The sequence below is a fragment of the Anser cygnoides genome, chromosome 1 (assembly GCF_040182565.1).
Source record: "Anser cygnoides isolate HZ-2024a breed goose chromosome 1, Taihu_goose_T2T_genome, whole genome shotgun sequence".
In the NCBI taxonomy this organism is placed as follows: Eukaryota; Metazoa; Chordata; class Aves; order Anseriformes; family Anatidae; genus Anser; species Anser cygnoides.
The window spans coordinates 65,198,502-65,220,927 of NC_089873.1; the positions used below are offsets into that span (position 1 = coordinate 65,198,502).

Here is a 22,426-nt window from a genome sequence, read left to right on the forward strand (position 1 = left end):
TCCAGAGCACAGTCAAACCACCTCTAGCTGCGTTTCCCAATGGGACTCTCAGCCAGGGATAGTGGGACAGGGGCTAATAGCAGCTGGCCTCTTCACTCAAAGGCAATGAGGTGGAATGTGCCCTCGCCACCCCTTGTCTCTGCAGATTGCAGCCTAGGAGAGCTGTTGTACAAAACAGAACCTAAAGGATTGTTTCTGACTTTTCCCTGGAATGGCAGCTCAACCAGAGGCTGTCTAATACACAGATCCTACAGGATGTGAGATGGAGTGGACAAGCAAGTGCTAGCAACACTGTCCAGATTACATTCAGTGGGAGAATTCAGTGGGAGCTGTGCTATTGCAGATGAAGGGTCTTGGCTAATGAGGTTCCCACAGAAGAAACTGCTGCTCCTGGGGCATTTCTCTGCCGTTTCCCTCAAGGCATTGCTGCTGTCCCAAAACAGATATGTCAGATCATTGGCCCACTAAATTCCTGAGTAGAAAAGAGGCCTTGGCTCTTTAGCTCTGTCTTTCTCAGATACTGCATACCCAGCTCGGACAGAATTTTTGCTTCACACAGGAAAAGAAACAAGGGAGACTAATTAACTGGCTTCACAAACTAATGTGACATATCCTCAGGGTGGGCCAGATCTTGGCTGCTATATATGGGCTTAGCCTCCTCAATGTCCTAGAGATGCTCCGATTTGTCCTGGGGAGTGTCTGTCCTGTGTTATTTTAGCTTTAAGGTCACATTGTCCCACCACTGTTGTTGCAGCAGAGGCCAGACCTGCCCTGGATGCATGTGAGACAGAGAGGCATGTTAGCTGCTTGTTCATTAAATTCCATTGCCTCGCAGTACTGACCTTGCAGGGACCTTGCCTGTCTCATAGGTGAAACCATTTTTCTCATAGCAAAGGGGGATTATAGTATGTGTGCTTCCGCAGCCTAATGGATGTCCTCCGTGGATAACCTCCTGCTCTAGAAGGGGAGATTTCCAATGAGAGAAAAGTATTAATTCCTCCAGTCTTGCAGTCTGTAGTATGTGTTTTCACAGGTATTCCTACCAACTTACTTGTTGAGGAGTTCTCTTGAATAGGAACAAGGATGACAAGATCCTCACAGCACTGTGACAGTAGTTCCCTAGTCACAGCATGAATTTTCTTGCTATTAAGTACTACTAATATACTGAAAACAGGTGGAAGGAGAGATCTTCAGCCTCACAGTGTAGTTGAAGTCACATTTAGCTCTTGGGAGAGGACTGACTGCTGCTAAGGAAGGAGGGCAGCATAAAGCCTCCTCTGCACAGCTTGGAGGTGCAGTTCATCTACCAGTCGTTGTCCCCCAGGATTATACTAGTGGGTTGGTGAGTTCTCCTAAGTTTATGCTTTGTTGGAAAAATGGAAATCACAGAAGAGATGAGCTTTCTGTGCTGAAGGGCTGACAGATGTCTCATGTATGAAGGAAAACATCCCCTTAGCACATGACCTTTATAGCAATGTCCTTCCATTGTGAGAGGTTGGTGTGTGTGTGTGTGGGGGGGGGGTGTTAAGAAAGGGTGATAGAGAACACGTATGCTCTGTATTTTAATTTTTTTGACAGGATATACATTTACTCAAGCAACTCAGATTCTGTCACTAAGTCTGATTCTCTTCTTGCTAACATGGAGGCATGTAGCCATGTTCAGTGGCAACCTGGGTGGAAAACTAATGATAACCAAGAGTAAGATCAGTCCCATTCTCTCCTGGCAGACTTATGCATTTATGCCGATGGGCAGCAGAGCCATGGGGTGTGTACCTCAACTGTTTGGCCATATCCAGGCCTGACACTTAAGCTTGCCTTAGGCTGACCTTGTTAAAGCTCCCTTCATGTGCAATCTCTCGTGGCAATGGATATTTCCCGGCCATTTATAATTCAGCCACAAGGCTTGAATTGCTCAGACTGAGTGTTCGTGTTGAGGCCCAGAAATGTATTAAGCTAATTATTCTTTGAAATCCCCCCTGCCCCCCTCTTGCTTTTCTCTTCCTTTGGCGCCGGCTGTCGGATCATTCCCCAGAGAAGAGTAGCTTTAAGTAGGCAATTACTTGTGATTCATAGGGTTTATTAGGAGTGAGAGAAGGCCAATCATGTCTGGCCTTTCTCGCCCCTCAAATGGGCAGGGAAGCTTCCTGCAGCAAGCCAGACATACATCTCCATTACCTGTGACTGCCGTGGTGAGCTAATGGATGCCCTTTCTTCCTCTTGAGAGGAGGAAAACAGACCAACAGCTGTGTGAAATCCTTAATTCCTCTGGAGGGTCGGTTAGCTAGACCTGGTAACCATAAATGGCTGGGCTACATCAAGGGGAGAGAGACAGAGACCCATTCCTGCAGAGCACAGGTGAGGAGGGCACTGCTCTATGGGTGTGCTGCTTCTGGCTTTGCCAATCATCTCAAGCATCCTTTAAAACAGTCCCTTGGACTTTGTTCTGCCAGCTGCAAGACACTGTAAAATGCCCCTTGCTTTGGCCAGGGCTGGATGGCTACACGCCACATGCAGAACCTGCCCTTGCACTCCCGGTATGAACTGGAGAACAGCCTACGTTGGGAGTCTTCTCACTTTGCATGCTGTTCTGCTCCTTAATGCCTTAGTCCTTTGGGAAGACTGAGAGAACAGACTGCAGGAAAACTTGTGATAGTTTTGTCAAGGTACTGCCAGCTTGCACCTTTCCTTGAGATTTTTAGAAGGATTGCTCCTCTTAGTTATTAAAATCTGCCTTTTAGGGAACTGTCCTTGCATGAGAAAAACTGGCCTTTTACTTCAGATCAGCAGTGACATCTTGTCTTGGCCTCTAATAAGATCAGAGCATATGAATTTCACGTTTTCAGAACGGCTGTCACCTCCTTGGAAACCTCAGATAATTATAAGGCTCTTGCTTCTGCTTTATTTTGTATCTTACTATTATTGTGTTCCTCAAATAGCTGTGTCTGTCCCTCCCATTTGTTCCTCTTTCCCTCCCAACACAATTAGCTCTACATTTTGATTGGCCAGACCATTATATTAAGTGCTCATGGTCAGTTGTCAGCAATAACTGTCTGGGTTGGGCCTGTGCAAGTTATTGGTTTAATTTGCATTTATTTACATGAAGCTTCCTCCCGGAGACAAAGGGCCAAGGGATAACTCACTCTCTTTCCAGGGAGGCCAGCTTTGAAGAGGTGTGGCAGGAGTGCTGGACTGATGGTGGGATTTCAGATGGTTATTTTGGAACTAAGGACAGGGAACTTAGCAAATCGCTTCTGCTGACTACTGAGAATCAGTTCTTGTCCCTGTATTCCTCTTTCATGCCACATCAAACAGACTCTGGCGATAAGTGGAGATGTTGGTTTTCCAAAAAAGACCTTACTGATGGGTCTTGCAGTAAATGAACCTGAATCCATGATCATCGTGTAGGTGACTTTTTAAAGCCAGTTTTGTAGATATGTTTTGGGAAGGTAGTAGGGCAAATATTACGCCAATACTTTTTTATTTAGGGGTACGCAGAGATCTGAGCTAGATGCCTCTACAACTGCATGACTGACCCTACTGCTAAGCAAATTGCTAGTATTTGTCAGTGCTGGCCTTTGGTGCTTGCTTTGGGCAGATATGAGTTCAGAGGCAAGGCAAACAGAAAACAGAAGTGCAAGACAAAGGGACCCTTCTTCACTTCCACAGAGGGAAATATGAAAGGATGTTATCCCCTTGCTCTGTCCATGAAATGGCAGCCTCCCATTCAGTGCAACAGGATCCCATGTTTATTGCTGCCTGTGGTGATGGGGTGGCAATAGGCAAGGACTTTAATTCTTATTCCAGCAGCCAGGGTACCAGAGCAGGGGCAGAATGTCCGGGCTCATGCCATTCCTGTCTTGCTGTCATCTCCTGAAGTCTTATCATCTTCCCCTACTTCCAGGGGAATTAATATTGGAAAGATGCCAGGGGTGATTCGCACTTCTCACAGCTGTCATTCCAGGCCCTCACTTGTATCCAGGCCACTCACTGGTGATTTTATCTGCAACTTACATAGTGTTATAAAAAAAAAAAGAAGGAAGCAGATGACATGACATGACTCTGAGAGCTGGGGCTCATGTCTCACTCTGGCTTTGACTACAAAAGTAGTTTGCACTTTACCTCAGATCTTCTGTGAGCTCAGTTGTTCTTCACCCTGTGAATATTGGGACAGCAAGGCATAGCTCGAGGGGCAGCAATGTGTATCTGTGTATAAGGATACTCATCACATGAACAATGTAGTGAATCCTCTGTTAATTCAGGACTGAGTTTGCCAGTATCTCAGTCCTTCTCTTCACCTTTTACGGTCTTTTCCACATGTGCACAACCACATCTACACTACAGTCTGCACCTGTGCCCTGCACTATGAAGTGTAGACAATGTAGAGTTCAGCCAAAGCCTCGGTGAAGTTAATTTTAATTCATCTTTCTTTTTTCTCCAATCTCGTCATCCACCATCATCTTCACACTGCCCACCTTGTCCACTGTCAGTCACTCCCTTGGAACCAAGGCAGCAAACATTCTCCTATAGTATGTTAGTGAAGGCCCAGCAGCAAAATAAGAGTGAAGGCATTCCCAGGAAGTACAAATACTAGACTATGGAAGAAAAATGACCATATATACTTGCTTTTTTGAAGCCTGTTCAGATGCCACTTAGCTGTATATATATGTATTTACATGTGTATCTGTTATTACCATCTCTGGAAGGAGTAAATCCTCCTACCAGTTGTTCTTAGTATCATGTCTCAACATTTAAAATCAGAACTTCTTACCTTTCAAAACTGAGAGTGGTTCTCTTCCTGAGTTGTTTCCATTTCACTTCTGGTTAACACCTGAAATATTCAGAGATCAGAAAGGGCACTCTGGGATTCAGAGAGCTTTCTAAAAGAAACAGAACAAACCCAACTTCCACTGACTTCTGTGGAAGTTGAAGGTTCTTGCTAGCTGCTATGATCAAGCCAACATTTTCTGCTTTTTTTCTTTCCTTTTTCTGAATGGGTTTTCCTTTCTCCTGGGAGTATTTTCTGAGGTGACTAAGGATGGGAGGAGCATAGTAGCACTCTGAGACAAGGGATGATTGACATTGACAGAGCACTGCTGAGCAGGAAGACACATTTGCTGGAATAGTGTATTTGCAGAGAAGAGCCTGCCCTAAAGACCATCAGAAGTGGGAATGCGAAGGAAGGGCACTTCCAGGCTCTAGCTCATATGCGTAGCACTCTAGGAGGGGACATGATCACGACACAGCTGTGAGATAGCTCACAATGCTGATGCTTGAAACAGCCATGCCTAAACGAAGGCCTTCCGTTGATATCAAGGGCACAGCAATGTAGGAAAAGGCTAGTTCAATATTAAAAGTTCCTCTGACAGTCATTACAGACAAATCAGTGTAGCAAGTGGGGTCATGGAAATCCATCAACTGGATTCAACAAGTCAACTAACAGAAAACCTCTCTTCTTTGTGTATCTTTCAGATCGAAATGCTAGAGCACAAATACGGAGGTCACCTGGTGTCTCGCAGGGCAGCCTGCACCATCCAAACTGCTTTCCGGCAATACCAGCTCAGCAAGAACTTTGAGAAGATCCGCAACTCACTGCTGGAGAGCCGCATGCCACGCCGCATATCTCTGAGGAAGGTCCGGGTCCAGAACTCTGAGAGCTTCTCTGCTGAGAAAGCCCTCGTAGAAGGGTACAACTTCGTGGGCATCCCATTGGTGAGGTCCCCATCTTTGCCAGCCACAATCAGCGGGGCACTGACTGAGCTGGAGGACTCCTTCACAGAACAAGTTCAGTCCCTGGCCAAGTCTATTGATGATGCCCTTAGCACTTGGAGCTTGAAGACCATGTGCTCGCTACAAGATGGAGGCTCCTACCAGATAAGAGAGACCTTCAGTGCCAGCTCAATGCAGCCAAACCAAGACTTAGAAGCTGAGCTGCAGGACAAGGAGAAAGAGGAAGGGCTCCTGCCAGATACCCTGCCTAAGAGCAGCAGCACTCTCATGATGGCTTTTCGAGATGTCACGGTCCAGATTGACAACAAGAATATCTCTGTCTCATCGTCTACCTCGGTGTCCATGGCAAACTGCCTCAGCAACAATGCCCAGGCTGGGCTCTCTCAAGCCACCAAGGCTGAAGAAAGCCCAGGAGAAGGGGAAGGAGAAACCAGTGAACCAGAGGCTGCCCCAGAGAGCTTACCTGAGTCCAGAACTCTCCAGAACAGCCACACTTTCACCGAGGTTAATGTCAACACTAATGGCACGGGGGACAGCAGTGCAGAGCCTGGGCAGATGGCAGTGCAGAAGCTCCAGCTCGATGCTAACAATGAGACAGGGCAAAGCAAAGGCTCTGAGTCTGAGAATGCAGACAACTCAGAGCAGCTGAGCAGCAGTAGCACCTCCACTTCAGCCAAATCAGCTTCTGAGGTGTCCTCAAAAGAAGCACTGCAAGCCATGATCCTCAGCCTCCCACGGTACCATTGTGAGAACCCAGCTAGCTGCAAGTCCCCCACACTTTCCACAGACACCATGAGGAAGCGCCTCTACCGCATTGGGCTGAATCTCTTTAATATGTAAGTGACTCTTCATCTTTTGTATTTCACAGACTACTTCATGCCTCACAAGAATTGATGATGATGGCAGGCTCTTGGTCTAGGTCTAGATCTGTGGGGAAGTTCTTTCATACTCAAGGGCATGACCCTCTCAGCATCCAATGCAGACCACCAGGTGGCTGCCCAGTGGCTTTTTCCCTAAATTTTCCCCAGTGCTGTTCTGATCTTTTGCCCGACAGGGGAACAAGCCCAGTGCTCCATGCTGTCCTGAATTCAGAACCTTCAGTTGCTGTCCATTTGGCATCCTGCCCCATTCTGTTGCAAAGCCACAAGCATAGCTGGGGATGTAAAACCAGCCTCGGTTTCTTAAAATAGGGCATTTCCAAGGAAAAAGAAAGAGAGAAGTAGAGCTGATCTTAATGATCCCAGTATGAATGCTCTGGTTGTTGTTTTCCTTCTGATATTTGGGTGGATTTTTTTCACCTGACAGACCAGGTTTAGTCATCTCAGTCTCTCACACAACTGAGTCTGATATCCTATGAAAAGGCTGTAGGTGTGAAAGCAAAAGCAGAGCAGCTCAGAGAGTATATTCAGAAGAGGTGAACTCGAAGGGTTACACATAGCCTATTGTAGATTGGCAGAAAGCAGCTGAGCTCCAATAAGGAGCTTTAGATTTGCACTTTGTCTTTCAATGAGACATTTCTCATCAAACCAAGCCATGATAAATATTTTTTTTTGCCCCATCATCACACCCTTATCTCACGCTGTCTTCGTTTCCATTTGAGTCCCCTGAGGAAGGTGCTGGGAATGTAACACACACGTACAAGCAAGATGTTTTGCCACACAGTAGCATGGGCCTTTTTGATAGAGCAAGGACAGAGTTTTACACAGTTATAGACAAAAGTTTTGTACAGACAAGAAGCAATAAAGGGTTTAAATATGTGTAGGATGGAGGCTGTGGACTCCAGGAGGCAGGAATCTGGATGAGAGGGCTGGACACAGAGCACATACAGAGCTGAAATGGTGTAAGAACAGACAGACTTGGGTCTCATAGAGAACTCAGGAGAATACTGAGGAGAACATTTTACTAGCTCTGAGATTAGGTTGTGAACAGGTGGGTTCACATGTATATACCAAAGTCAGGCTCTGGCCGCGCACAGATTTGTCTAAACAATGCAGGCAGGCTCGAATGAGAGAAGGTAGGCACTGGGGACAGATGGGGGCTGATTATGATAGAGATAGTTCCATCCCCACACAGATGTTGTGGTCTTTGTGTTGGAATAGGAGTCCTTCTGGAGGTGGACATGGGCCTCACATCTCTGCAAACTATGCTTCAGTATTTTCAGCCATGCTTGGCAGGAGTTCCTACACCCAATGTGCTTTTCTTTGGTTCCTGCAGAGCTGACATGAGCACTGATGTGATGATAAAACAGGAGTGAAAATGTCTTTTCCCAGCCACTCCTCCTCCCGAAGCCTGCCTGGCACACATTCATGTGACAGATTAGCAACACCAGGTCATTTGGGGAAGCGGCTTTGCTGTCCTCCTTCATTCAGCGACCTGGGTTCACTGCATCTTGCAGGTCCCCGTGGGATGGAAGACGGAGTAACACTGCAGAGCTACAAAACACAACTTCCTGGCCAGGCCTCCCCTGCTGCCTTGAAACTAGCTGCTGAAATAAAGTGCCAGTAACCTGTGAGGCTCAGTTTTCCTGACAAAACATTGGAGGATAGGGAGAAAGGGTGAAAAGCTAAGGGACATATGGCTCCCCTTGTGACACTATAGTGCACCCCAATCCATCTGCCACAGTCCGTCCGGCCTCGCACGGCGTTTTCTGCGAGCAGCGCTCTGGCTCGGAGCAGGCCCCTGGGAGCGATCCTGCGCTGCTGTGGCACTTTCCCTGTGCCCCCTCCACAGCGAGGGGGTGGAATCCCTGGAACGGAGAGTGCCTCGTTATGCAGCACTGCTGCAATAGCTCAGCGCGTGTGGGCAGCTGGCTGCGTGGGCAGAGGGAAAGCCAGCAGGACGTGAGGAATCCCGCAGCATTTGCTGGCCGCGCTTAACACCCCTGCAACACTAAGGGGAATAGCAAGGACCAGGCTCAGGAGGGGAGGAAATGAAGCTATTTGCTTCGCATCTGGTAAAAGCCACATGCTGCAGCATATGACATACATCTGCACATGTTTAGTGGCAGAGATGCTGTATCACTATCAGGATTTTATGGGGAACAACTTGAATTTGGGGAAAGGCTGATGTAAGGCTGCTGTTAGTGAAAGAATTGTGTGTTCTTGTATATTTGAGTTATAGTCTAGGCAGTGCAGGAGGGCTGTCAGAGCTGGACTGTTTTATCCTACATCCTCCCGCTTTGTGTGTGCCATCCCTTCTGAAATCTTCATATTTATACCAGTGTATGAGCTGCATTTTCCTGGCCACAGTCAGCTCCTGGTTCCTCTGGAATGAATCCAAAGTCAGTCCAGTGGCTTTGGAGTCACATCGGTGAAGCTGAGAACATCCTCTTGCCCTGAACACTATACTGATCCTTGCCAAACACTGAAGTATGCACTTGGAGGTCCATTTTATGAACCTCTGTTGCTGAGCTTGACTTCAACCATGACCATCTAACCCTCGCACTTAGCAGAGAACTTTGCCTGTGCTCTTCAGAGGTGACAGGAGATCTGTATGATAATACAGAAGGGACCTTGCTGCTTTTCCTTGAAGAAGGCCTGGGTTTTTCAACATTGGATTTTGCAGCTCTCCTTTTTGTAAATTTAATGGGGTGACTTGTTCTCTCAGACACTTTTCCTGAGGATGCCACACTGCCCAGGATATATTTTGGTGACATTACAGAGTAAGCAGAACTATTTTAAGCCCAACTACTTCCAACTACTTTTTGTATAACCATGCAGCCCCTGTAGGGAGCAGGCCATTCTCCTGAGTGCTGATCCCCTTATAGCTAGACATATGTTGCTCACCCACATCCTTCACCACCTGACAGTGTCACAGTCTGTGCCTGTGCCGCATATCATGCATTCACGTGCTCAGAGATCTCATCCTATCCTTTCCTCACCCCAGGAAGCTGCCTGAGAAAACTCAGTCCTTGAGCCTTGACAAAGATCCTTGAATTTGGGTTAATGGTGGAAGTATGTCATCCTTTCTTCCATTTCATAAGGGTGCTACCCTCTCACCTCTCCCCACTCACCTGCTCAGAGAATGAAAGGAATGTGGAAATCCTCCAGGCATTGCACTAATTCCCCTCAGCAATAGTGCACCATAACTGAGGCCCTTCAGTGGGACAGACTGAGGTATAGGAAGAAACCCCCTTGCATGATGCACCCTTACACTCATTCTGGTGTGTGCTGTGGGACAGGCACCCCATAGACTCAAGACCACTCCCGGGGTGCATAGAAGCATGTGTCCTTGTAGGAGACGTGGAAAAAGGCAAATTGTGTGGACACAACAGGCCCCTAGGAACTTGTATGGTACAAGAGAAATCTGCATGTACAGGGGACACGGACACACGTGGAGGTGTGTACTTGTAGAGACACACGTTACACCCTGAGAGGCAGGCACAGACACTGGCACTCCTCTCAAGCAGAAAAACACTCCCCCAAACAGGCACGTGGGCCCACTCAGCACCCAGCCTGGTGTCAGAGGGGCACCCGCAGCCAGCAAGGGAGAAAAGCCGTCAGTCTGAGAGCCGTGCACAGCTCTCTCCCAGCTCTGACAAGGCGTTCTCCAGGTGCATGCTCTCATCCACCTACACACACGCACAGATTTCTGCCTGAGGGGGCAAATCAATAGAGAAGGGAAGAAAAACACAGCTAAGGGTGGGGAAAACTAAAGGAAGAAATAATGCAAATATGAGCATAGGATTTCAAGTGAGGAAAGCAGAAAGTGTCACTCAACACTGAGCAGTAAAAATGTATGAAAAACAGAATGAATTTTTGCTACAGAAAATGTGTCCCACTTTTGGTTATCCCCCTCTGTGTCTTGAACCTCTTTTGTTCATGGCAGCAATGTCTTCTAAGGCTTTCCTTTGCCTTTGTCTGCCCTACACAAGGTGCAACTGCAGCTTTCTTGAGACAGTAGCAAAGGGACACATGCCCAGCTCTCATCCCTGGTCCTTGCACATACTGAGGGCTGCAATGCTTTAAGTCATGAGATGATGCCTCAAAGAGGTCCTGCTAGCTCACCATGTCTCTGTCCTTCCTTTTCAGAAACCCAGACAAAGGGATCCAGTTCCTGATCTCCCGAGGCTTCATCCCGGATACCCCCATTGGAGTGGCACACTTCCTGCTCCAGCGGAAGGGCCTCAGCCGCCAGATGATTGGGGAGTTCCTGGGCAACAGCAAGAAACAGTTCAACAGAGATGTCCTGGAGTAAGTGTGGAAGCCTCTTCCTCTCCTCCCTGCCCTGTAAAGGAGTCACCAGCCCACCTTGCCCCTGGCTGCACCAGCAAGCACCCTGTCCTCCATGCCCCTCCATCTTTGTGAGAACTTCACCATTCCCACTCCCTCTCTACTGCCTCTTATTTCATTTCCCAGCAATGTGTTTGCCCCTTTGTATGAGCAAGTCTTTTGTTTCAGTTTCTCCTTCCCAGAGGGCCTGCCATCTGCTAGCAAGAGCTCAGCACCATCAGGGAGTAAGACTAGTGATGCTAGGAGGTTATGTGGCTGGGAAACTCTGTGGTTGGAGTCTCGGCCCATCCAGATAAAGCACCTCTGATGCTTTCTGCAAAGTGCTGAGAGAGGCAGAGGAGGAGAAGCATCTATTCCTTGCTGTTGGACCAGCAGCAAACAGAAAATGCTGGCTCCACACATGGCCCTTTTGTTGTCCAGGTCTGCAGTGGGTGGGATTTTCAGTTTTTCCAGCTGCTCAATGGAGAAAATAAGAAGGGAGATGGTCCTGCTGGTGGTGATGAAGAGGCCTGCATGAGGAAGCATGCTGCTAATGGTTTAGTCTGTAAGTCATAGGGCATTGAGGAACATTCCTCTTTCCAAAAACTCTAGTGGGCTGAGCTGTCTCTTTTCTGAACAAGATGTCAGGTCTCCTCCCTGCTTCTGTTTAGTGGCTGTCTTTGCTGGATTGTTCCCTTCAGTTCATTCACTGTGACCCTCTCCTGCTCACACAAGCCATGCATCTCTCAGCCTACACCTCTTCTTTTTCAAGCCTTGCGATCTGGGCTGCAAAATGCTGGAAACACCTAAGACCCATACATGCTACTTCAGTGCCTGCCTATTGCTCTGCCTTCCATGTTGCTAACTATTGCTAACTTGTCAGCCCCCTGCTGTGGGCATCACAGGAGCAGCATAGAAGTGTTGGAAAGAAAAGCATCTTACCCATTTTTCTGAACATTGTCCAAGATGACATGCTTTCTGCAAAGACAGCCCTGGTGAACCAAGATGAGCCGTCATTTCCTGCTTGGTCCTGATCTACTTCTTGCCATTCAGATAAGGGAGAAGGAGAAAAACAGCTCTCTATATGATAAAAAGCGCTGGTACACTGCCTCTGCCTAACCCTGTGAGCCACAGCAGTGATGGCAAGGGGAGTTTGTGCCAGACTGTGAACGTGACGGCTGCCCTGCATGGTGATGTGATGTGTGTGGTGAGGGGGCAACAAGCTCATTCAGAGACATGTTTCTAGAGATAATCAGCACTCAGCTAATTCTTTCTTTCATTAGGCAGCAGCACAGTTCTTACTGAGAGCTGCCTTTCCATTAGGCAGGGAGTCCTTTATACTGGATCCTTTGTCTTATTCTCTCACTCTTCAAGATGTTAACTCCATCTCCCTTGAATTTCACAGGTCTCTTGAACCAAGACCAACAGAAACCCTAAATCCAACACACACACCACTTCTACTCCACAGAAAAAATGTAGAATCGCCATACAATCATAGAATGGTTTGGGTTGGAAGGAAGGGACCTTGAAGATCATCTAATTACAACCCCCTGCTGTGGACAGGGACACCTCCCACCAGACCAGGTTGCCCAAAGCCCCATCCAGCCAGGTCTTGAACACCTCCAGGGATGGGGCAGCCACAGCTTCTCTGGGCAACCTGTGCCACTGCCTTACCACCCTCATAGTAAAGAATTTCCTCCTAACATCAATCTAAACCTACCCTCTTTTAGAGCCATTGCTCTATCACTACACTCCCTGACCAAGAGTCCCTCCCCAGCTTTCCTGTAGGCCCCCTTTAGGTACTAGAAGGCTTCTGTAAGGTCTCCCTGGAGCCTTCTCTTTTCTAGGCTGAACAACACCAACTTCTTCAGCCTCTCTTCAAAACAGAGGTGCTCCACCCCTCTAATTATCCTCGTGGCCCTCCTCTGGACTCGCTCCAACAGGTCCATGTCTTATGTTGGGGGCCCCAACGCTGAAGACAGTGCTCCGTGTGGGGAGGATGCCAGTTCAGCAGCCAAATTTGGGCCCAAATTTCAAAATCCATTCCTGCTGCAATTGCTGCTACCTGTTGCTGCGGGTACCTCAACTCTGGTCCAGCCCTATTTTTAATATTCCGTATGGGCATTGATTTGGCCAGCAATGAGACACATGTTTTCTCCAGTCTCTTCATGCTGAGAGCTCCGATTAAAAGTCATTGCTTCTTTTTCTCCAGCAAGCAATGCGTGGGCTTGCTGCCCCTGACAGATACTCTGCTGAAGTCCAAAGCCAGACTTTGCACAGACAGGGAGATCTTGCAATAGCAATGGCCTGGCACTTCTTTGTAGTCCTAAATTTGATCCCTACAAATGATCATGTTCCTTCATTTCACTTGTGACTACAGATTGTGTCAGCAGCTCCTGGGAACAGTCCCTATTGCAAAGGTTGGTGTCTGCCTCCCAGCCTCAATGCTTAGGTGCTGCTGTGTAGTTGCCTGTATTGTCTCTTGATGTTGCAGGAGAGACATTTTAAACTGTGCCTATCATTTAGGCACTTTAAACTGTGCTCCATCATCCTCATTACTCTCAGTTTCCACTGTCTCTCTCAGTGTAGCATGCCAAATGTACTATACAGGACTTCTCCTGCTGTCCTGTTTACAGATGGAGAAAGCAAGGCTCAGAGGTGGGAAGTTGTTGAGGTTGTGTCTTTAAACAACTGAGTCTGAATAGTCTGAATTCAGGGTTCATACCTGTATCTGATCTCTCCAAGCAACAGATAATGTTCTTGCACTAACAATTCATGCTGCCATACCCTCTTCACAATAAATTGCTGACTTGTCTTCCTTAAAGGCAAAGGTAAAAGTAGACATAAAATATACACAAAATGTTCTACAACAGGAAGGGAAAAAAGACAGAAAGATTGCCAAACACATTCTGCTAGTTGCATCTGTGCTGTTTGCAGGTACTTTTATTCTCTTGTGTATTAGTTTTGAGCTTGCGGATAGCAATGGCTGGTGGGTTTTGCGAGCAAATTTTCATCAGCTGCTTGTGAGAGCTGTCTGGGCAATGACTGCACACACAGTGGTGTAGCGTTCATGGAAACAAGGCATTGCCAGAAGAAATCCTCACCCAGGATTATCACCCTGGATGTTTTTGCTGTCTTTGCAGGAGGAAGAAGAGGGCTGGTAGTGCTGTGCAGTGTGCTGGCATTTTCCAGTGCACTATGGCTCAAGGGCTAGTCAGTATTTCTGAGCTGTTTGTGCCTGTGCATGAGGCAGCTCAAAGACATTCTGGCATTTTAGAACTGGCTAAGACCTAGTTTGATTCTCATTTCACTGGTGTGAATAAAGAACAACTCCCATATCAGACTAGCTCAGAAGCACTGGCACAGGTTGGGGGAATGGACTCCGCAATGTTTGTCTTGCAGTCCCCACATCTTTGCAAGCCGGTATTAGGATACATGGTATTCCCCTGAGAACATATGGCAGTCAGGATAGCTCCTAATGTAGCTTCTGCACAACTTGCTCAATCTCACTCTCATTTTTGTGGTGCAAGTGACCCTTCTTCTGTCCCTTGGGCAGAAGGAGAACAGGCACTGCTGGGCAAGCTCAAATGCACAGGCAGAATGGCCATTAGCGGGCTGTAGCCACTGGACAGGTACTAACCGCCTGCACGGAGCAAGCCTCTGTGTGGGGGGAGACGTCTCTGCTCCTTCACATCCCAGGCCTGGCCCTGGAGCCTTTCTGGCCCATCCTCTCCCCTCCCGAAAGCAATTTCAATTATTGATGCCACTTGCTGTGTTAGTTTAGCTTTCGCTTGATGTGAAAACTTGTGTTAGAAATGTGTATTGTAAGCATTGTTTCTATTGCAGGCAGGTTGAATTAACTCAAGCGCATGAATAAATAATAGGACAGCTTTTAAAACATCTACAAAAGCCTCAGCCTCCCTTGTGCATTTGGAGGCTGGGTAGAGCTGCCCGGGTTATAAACTCCAGACTCAGCTGTAAGTCCAGCCATTAGTCTCTACTCTGCAAACTTCTCTTGGCTTCCATGGGTATTGGAGCGGTGCTAGGTGACAAACAAGCCAACTACTGCCTGTTCCTGGAGTCAGGCAACAGAGCTCAGGCGTGCGCAGTGGCATTTGGCACTGTGAAGAAGATCCCACCTAGCGAATGCAAAACTCCAGAGATGCATCGAGCTGGTTGCAAAGTTTCTGATGTGCATGGTGGGGGGTGAGTGGGGATAAACATAGTAAGAGGCTTAAGCCTTTTGGTATGCTGTTTTGGCTTCTCACACCTGCTGTCCAACCCCTAAACGTCCTTAAATTGTTCTCCCTTTCATCCTCCTACTTTATCTTTCAAACTTTAATTGATTTTCTTGGAACCCAGAAAAGGTGTCTGGATAACTCACAGGTAATTATACACACTAACCAGAGGAACAAGGGAGGGCGTAGGGGATTTTCAAGAGTATCTAACTACAATTGGCACACATCCTTTGAAAACACTAAACTGCTCAATCTCCCTAAACTGTTGTGTTTTTTTTTTTTTAGGGAGATGCAGTATGTATTTTCCCCTTGCAGACAAGGCTTCAATCTTTAAAAGCAGGATGTATCTCACCTATTGTTAACTACCACCAAGTTCAGCATCAGCTCTCAGTTTATGAATTCCTTTAATCAATGGAGAGACACTGGCCTCTCGAGTGCTGTTTTTCTCTTTGTGCTAGTTTAGGCTGGACATCTAGCTTTAAATATTTTATGTTACGGAAGTAAATCCCATCTGTAACCAATTTTAAGCATCCAGCCACAGAAAGATCCACTTATGGTGGTCAAGCACCCCACAGCAAGATCCATCCCCTCCTTGTGAGAATCAGCTTTCACAACCTGCCCTGCAGCCAGCTGTGAGGAGTCCCTGGGGACCTACTCCAGGGTTTCAGGATTTACCAGTCCAGGGAATACAGCTGCAGAGAGGTAGCCTGGGCTGTTAGAGCACTGTTCTAGTACTGAGCAGTTTTTATCAAATCTGCCTGTCCAGTGTTGTGGGAAAATCATTTTGTTACTTTGAAAAAGTCAGGGCCAATGCATTAACACTTTTTAAATGAGGCATGTTATCTTTCTTACATCTTTTCTTTCTTTCTTTTGTATTACCTGCTCAGATGTCTTGTTTATTGCTTTTTGTGCACTCTTCATTCTGTGTTTGTTGCTTTTGTTCACCTTCATCCTTTCTTTCACTTTAGTTCATTCCTCCCCTACACATGTTTCTGACTCAGGATTTTTTTCCATTTATAGTTCATTCATGAGCAAGATAACGTGAGTGATGCCATGAATGGAGTCAGCTGAGCTGGTGATGTTGGATGGTCTGTGCTCAGGTCATGGGATTTGGAAGTGCAGAAGTGGCTGCCCTGGCGCATTTGCTGTCAGAGTGGAAAGGGGCAGGGGTTCAAGCAGAGGAGACATTGTGCTGAATCGGGGGCTGGTTCCTGTTAGACTCTGAGTTGCTGTTAGACACACTTTCCTTGCGGGTGAGCAGCTCTCGTGTCTGTCAAGCTGGTAGTGTCTTCTCTTTCTCTCCTGGGAAGTCAGGGAGAGAAAAACTGCTCTTAGGAGTGTAAATTCAGAGCTGGAAACCCAGCTAAGAGGCTGTCTTTTCAAAGAAGCGTTAGATTCCTCTGACTGGCAGAGTGAACTTGACAGGTAGGCCCAAACTAGCCTACCTTCCCCTTCTCACTAAGGACGTTACAGAGGATCAGTAGGGGACTTGTGTTACAGGAGGGTTTGAGCAGCACAGTGCTGCCGCTTGTGCTGTGGAGCAATAGATAACGATGCAATGGAAACAGAGAACAGAGGGAAGAACATGTTAGGCAGTTCTGACCTCCTGCTGCAAGCAGAGATGTGGCACAGATCAGGCTTGTGAACAAGAGGAGCTTTCCCATGCCAAGCTGCAAGGGCTGAAGGTACAGCTTGAACCTGCTTGGCTGCCCAGGGAAATGCTGTTTTTTCCTTGCACAGAGGCTCGTGATGTCCCCTGGAGGGGGAGATGAAAGATGGGCAGAACTCTTCTGCACAGCTGACATGTCTGAAGTGGAAACAGCTTTCCACTTTGGAAGACAGCTTTGGCCCAAGTCAGGGCATCGATTTCTCACTTAGGCAGGTGTGGATGCCCAAGTAAGTAGCCATGTGGGCTACCAGCAGTCCTGGGAGGACAAGTAGGCATGGCAGCCCCAGAGGAGAACAGGCAATACATGCAGCACAGCACCTCCTACAGAGGATGGGCTGGTGTGGGCCATGGTGTCCGTTGCAGAGACTGCCCTAGCACTAGGAGAGCAGGGAGAGGTGCTGCATGGAGGGCAGGACTGGGACACATGCCCCGGCCTGCTGGTGCTAGTAGTCAGTGAGCCCCACTCACTTTTCTTACTGTGGGCCTCAGTTAACCCCCACAGGGCAGCCTTTTCCCAGGGAGCTGACCTCTCCCTCTGCAGCTCACCCTAAGCCAGGTTTGTCTTCAGAAAGAGCATAGGGGTAGGGATGCTGAGAAGAAGGATGGCTTTTATTAGTATCTTTGAGCTTTGTGGTTTTAAACTTTCCACCTGACTGCCTCCCACTTTGCCCCCTCCCTGAGCATGGGCTGCAGGTTCATTACAGACGCTTTTAGTTGCAGCCCAGCTCCTGCTGCATTGTCACCTGAGTGGAAAAGCTGGAAAATAGGTCATTACACTTGGGCAAGCAGATCCCAGCCCCACACGATACAGCTGCTTCTTGCCTTCTCTAAATCCTTTTGCCGAAAGGCTTTTTTGTGGTGCTTAGCCCTGTGCTAAATCCTCACAGCCCCGATGCCACCGTGTCCACCCACTTTAGGGGGGACCCATGCCCTGCAGCCTAGGAGGCAGCACAGCCACCATGGACAGAACAACAGGGCAAAATGGTGCAACTAGATCCCACCCTGTGGTCCCACCACCTGACACTGGGAGTGCAGTTCTCTGCAGTTACAAGGTGCCAGTCTGCTGAGTGCCTCGGGACAGCCCAAGCTCCCCCTGGGTAGTTGGCACCACATTGTTTATGAGGCAAGGTGCCAGCACCTTTCTTCCTCACTTCAGCAACATGAACAGAAGGTCCAAAGCCCTGTCCTGCAGGTAGTGGGCTAAACACATCTATGGATGTCCTGTGAGAAAAACTCACATTGCTTGTTGCAAGTCCATGGGAGAGAAAGAACTAAAACAGGAGGAGATTTTATAAGGCTTTTCCTTCACCCCTGCATTTTATCCTTCAGGCCTCCTGGTGGTCCTGGAATAGGCATCTCATAGGCATGCTGCTGTTTGTGGAAAAATGAACTCAGCACTGGTTTTGGCACATACACATAAGCTGCTGGTTTATTCCTTGGATGCAGAGAGCCCTCTCTGCTCATCCTTTGTCTTTTACATTGGCAAATCCAGTTTGGGGGAGAGACAGCCTCCTCATGCATGTGGTTCTGCTGCCTTTTACATTGCAGCTCTGAAGGCTGATGAGATGAATGTACTTTTTGCAGTATGCTTGCCAATATATTGTGTGTCAGCTTCCAGGGTCTCTGTTTCGGGAAGAAAAGACCTCCCAGAGAGAAGCTGCATTACATTTCAGGGGAGTTCGTACATGGGCATGACAGTGCCTTCAGAAAGTTAATGGGAGCTGGCACAGGAATCTGAGGTCAGGCAAGACAGCAAAATGTGTAGCCACCTAGAACAGGAGCAGGAACAAGGCAGCCCCAAGGCACAAGGCTCTCTGGCCCTTTGAATGAACTTGGCTGTGTCACAAAAAATATCCGAAAGCTATGATCCACCATTCTTTTTACTGTCGGTCTAGCAGCAGAAAGCAGTAGCATATCTGGTGCCTCCTCTAGGAGCTATTTCTCAGGCCTTTGGCACAGGCTTTGACAGGTAAATCAAATGCAAGCTCAGATTTGCTAAAGTCAAACTTTCTTTCTAACCTGTCCTTTCTGCCTGGTCAATGTCTCTCAGGAGCTAGGACAAGGGGACACCCGTCTTTGGGCTGAGGGACAAACATAAGGGACTCCCAGGAGTTTCCTCTTAGAATTTACAAAGTAAATCTGCATCTGTCACTCTGTGCACAAAACTCTCAGAGGAGAAGCAGTGCATAACTCATGTAGCAATATCTGTTTGAGTTTGAAAAGAGCTATAAACAGCTGCCTTGCACTACTTGTCCTAACAGAGGTTTGATGCCTTCTGTATCAAGAGCATTGACTTTATTATTTGAGATTCGGACATGAAACAGAGGATGTGTTAGACTAGATGGCATGGACGGGGACGGACTGATCAGTGAGGGAAGGAGGAAAAGATACATGATTTAACGCTGGTGGATTGGGTTTACTAGGATGACCTGAGCAGATCTCACTGGTGTGTGCAAGGACTTTGCTTTCATGCATCTGGAAGCAGACAATAATAGCAAAATCACTGGGGTCAATGCTGAGAAACATCATGTATCAGAAAGGATTAAAAAATGATAACAAAGGTCCAACTGCAGAGGTGTTTGCAGCTGTGAACACGATAATGACTAACCAGAGAAAACTTTTCTTAGTATCAGAGATAAGTTCCAAGAAGCAGAATGCCTTGATGGCAACAAAAGGGACAAGTGAGTGTAAGTATGAGAAAAATAAAAATAACAAAGGAAAGGGACAGTAGAGGAAGTTTTCACTGCTGCCAGAAACGATTTGTAAGTGCTTCTGCAGTCCACTTCCTGGAGAGGGAAAAAAAAAAGGTTTTGTATAAGATTTCCTGTGAGAGCAGGCCCATTGATTCTCTGCCCTTGCTCTTGACCACCTACATTTTGATTATATGGAATTTGTGTGGGGAAAGAGACCGTGTTTCTTGGTTGAGATTATAACTACTCCAGCCTTAGAAGACGCTGAACACCCTACATTCATCGAGAGCTCTTGGAAAGGTATTCTGTGGGTGTTACTCTGGTTTAGCAATATCTCAGCTCTTGAACCACTGGGGGAATGCAGGAATAGGAAAAGGTCTCAGAGCATTTGAACCGTATCCCTCACCCATTAGAGACATCATGCAACAATTTTTTGTTCTAGCAAGGCTGCACATAGTATTCAACAGCCTAGCTCACAAAACACTGCCTACAGCAAACTGCAGAACTATTGCAAACACTAACAGCGAATTTTCCAGGATAACACAGCAAGGAAGCAGAAGAAACTGATTAGAGCACATACCTTTATTAGCAAAGGTTCAGTTGGTAAAATTTCCAGGAACACTAGGAATTGAAAGAATCCAGAAGAAAGCTAATCCCCTCCCCCCTCTATTTTCCACTTACCTCATTTTCCACATTCCTCATGTAGTCCCAGACAAGCTGTCTTCAGGAAAATTTCCTCCTAACCCTAAATTTGGGGTCAGTTTATCATTTACAACATGAGAAAGGCAAACCAAACACAACGTAGAGGATAAGATAAATGGAATGAAAGGTAGAATTAGCACCCAGAGGATATGGAGGCAGAAAATATGAATTCATTGAATTATTAATACATTTGTGATGTCCAGGTGGTACTGTTTGACTGAATCCTAGCATACTAGTAACTTCAAACTTAAGGAAGGTGTAAAGAAAATGGAATTTTGGAACCTGTTAATTTTTTGGTCTATCAGATGGAATGTCAGATTTGAGAATTCATTTATGGGAAAGAAATAATGGCAAACAAGAAGGTAAATGGTATATACCAAAGCCTGTAGAGAGTAGGTGCATCCTCTGATTTCATTCTTCATTCAGTCTTTCCTTGATAAAAAAATGGTTTTCTAGACAAAGAACATACAGAAGATGATTCTAGACTTCAGTAAAGCATGTGATGTGAGAAATTGTTAGTTGAGCGTGGAAGAGAAAGATATTAGCAGAGGAATCATAAACAGGGGAGAGAATTGGCTGATGCAGACATTAGTGCCTACATGCTCTGCTGAAATGGGAAGTTGGGCTTAAGGGAGGTTATGAACAGAGTTTTCTGAGTCTAGTCTTTTGATGAATGTTTGCAGCAATGACCTGGACAGAAATGGTAGGAGCATGTTAACAAAATGTGCTGAAGCCACATGGGGAAGGTGTTGCCATTACAGATGAAGACCAAAATATCATGCAGTAAGAATAAGAACTAGAATAAGAACTAGAACTAATACAGACAGGAAGAACTGTAGCAGTACATTTTGGAGAGTAGCAGTAGGACTTATATAAAATGAGAATACTTTAGCGGGATACAAGAGAGAAGGGATCCCTCTCTTTGAGGATTTAAGTTGGCTATGAATTACCAGTCTGCAATGTATTGCTGTCAAGGAAAAGCAATACCAGATGTGTGAGGTGAAGGATTTCCTGTGATAAAAGGGAATTGTGGCACTGAAGTATGGAGGAAATGGAAAAGATTGTGTGGAATGGATAGAAATGTGTAAAATGAATAGTGCTTTGGACAGAGTTAATTGATGGGGACTCCTGGTGTCTGACTAAATGAGCAGAGTTTTACCCAGCCTTGATATTACAAGCCAGCTAATGGTGTAATGTTATTTTTAGATAAGAGCTTCCATTTCCCATTTTCTTTGAGTGAGCTTTGGCCTTTAAAGACACAGTGAATATAGTTGCTGCAGTGTTTGGGTGGGAGTGAAGAGTGGAGAAGAAAGTATGGACTGCAAACGAGGATGTATGCTTGAGTGAATAGAAGGTGAGGAGAGGATGAGTGCAGTGAATGCAGATAAGAGAAGGATGGATAAATGGGTAGTGAACAAGTGCTTGTGCTGGGAGGAAAGGGGGAATGGACAATGTGCGAAGGATTGCCAGATGACAGGAGAGGCAGAAATAGATGGATCTATATCTGTATCCATATTGGTGTTCATATATAGGTGTCTAAATATCTGTATCAATATAGCTGTCTAGATATCTATATAGATATAGAAAATATCAATACAGATATATGAATTATATATATTGTATATATGTGTATATATGTTGAGTATGGTACAATATGATATATATAAAACACAATGTGTATATATATATATACACACACACATATGTATGTGGTTAGGCGCAAGAATTGCCCACCGGCCGTAGAATGCAGGAATGGCTTGTCTGAAACCTTTGCCATTTTTAAGAACCATCTGGGCATCTGTAGTGATGTCCCAGGGCCCTTCCCGTGTTATTTCCCTTGGGATCTCAGCCTGGACAAAACAATGAAGGAGCCTGCCTGGCATCCTTCCCAGGAGGAGGTGCTGACAAAGGCCGTGTCCCCTTTCCACAGCTGCGTGGTGGATGAGATGGACTTCTCAGGCATGGAGCTGGATGAGGCGCTGCGGAAGTTCCAGGCCCACATCCGCGTGCAGGGGGAGGCGCAGAAGGTTGAGCGGCTAATTGAGGCCTTCAGGTAAGAAAGCGAGCCCTGTGGCCCCACTTTTGCAACTGGCTGGAAGCAGAGAGCACACCCAGCACAGAAAACATGCAGCAGCGATGGAATGAATGGCCAGAGATCTTCCTCCTAAAGAAGCTGATTGTGGAAGGGCT

The 22,426-nt window shown here is 46.7% G+C and overlaps 1 protein-coding gene across 4 annotated transcripts in view; it reads left to right on the forward strand.

Moving 5' to 3' along the window:
- Nucleotides 1-22,426, forward strand: part of IQSEC3 (IQ motif and Sec7 domain ArfGEF 3) — a 103,051-nt gene that overhangs the window by 64,662 nt on the left and 15,963 nt on the right. For all 4 annotated transcript variants that reach the window (XM_048058953.2, XM_048058980.2, XM_048058971.2 and 1 more), the window contains exons 4-6: nt 5,470-6,563; nt 10,758-10,919; nt 22,167-22,289. In XM_048058953.2, coding sequence (XP_047914910.2) covers nt 5,470-6,563; nt 10,758-10,919; nt 22,167-22,289 — 1,379 coding nt within the window. The remainder of the gene's footprint in view (nt 1-5,469; nt 6,564-10,757; nt 10,920-22,166; nt 22,290-22,426) is intronic.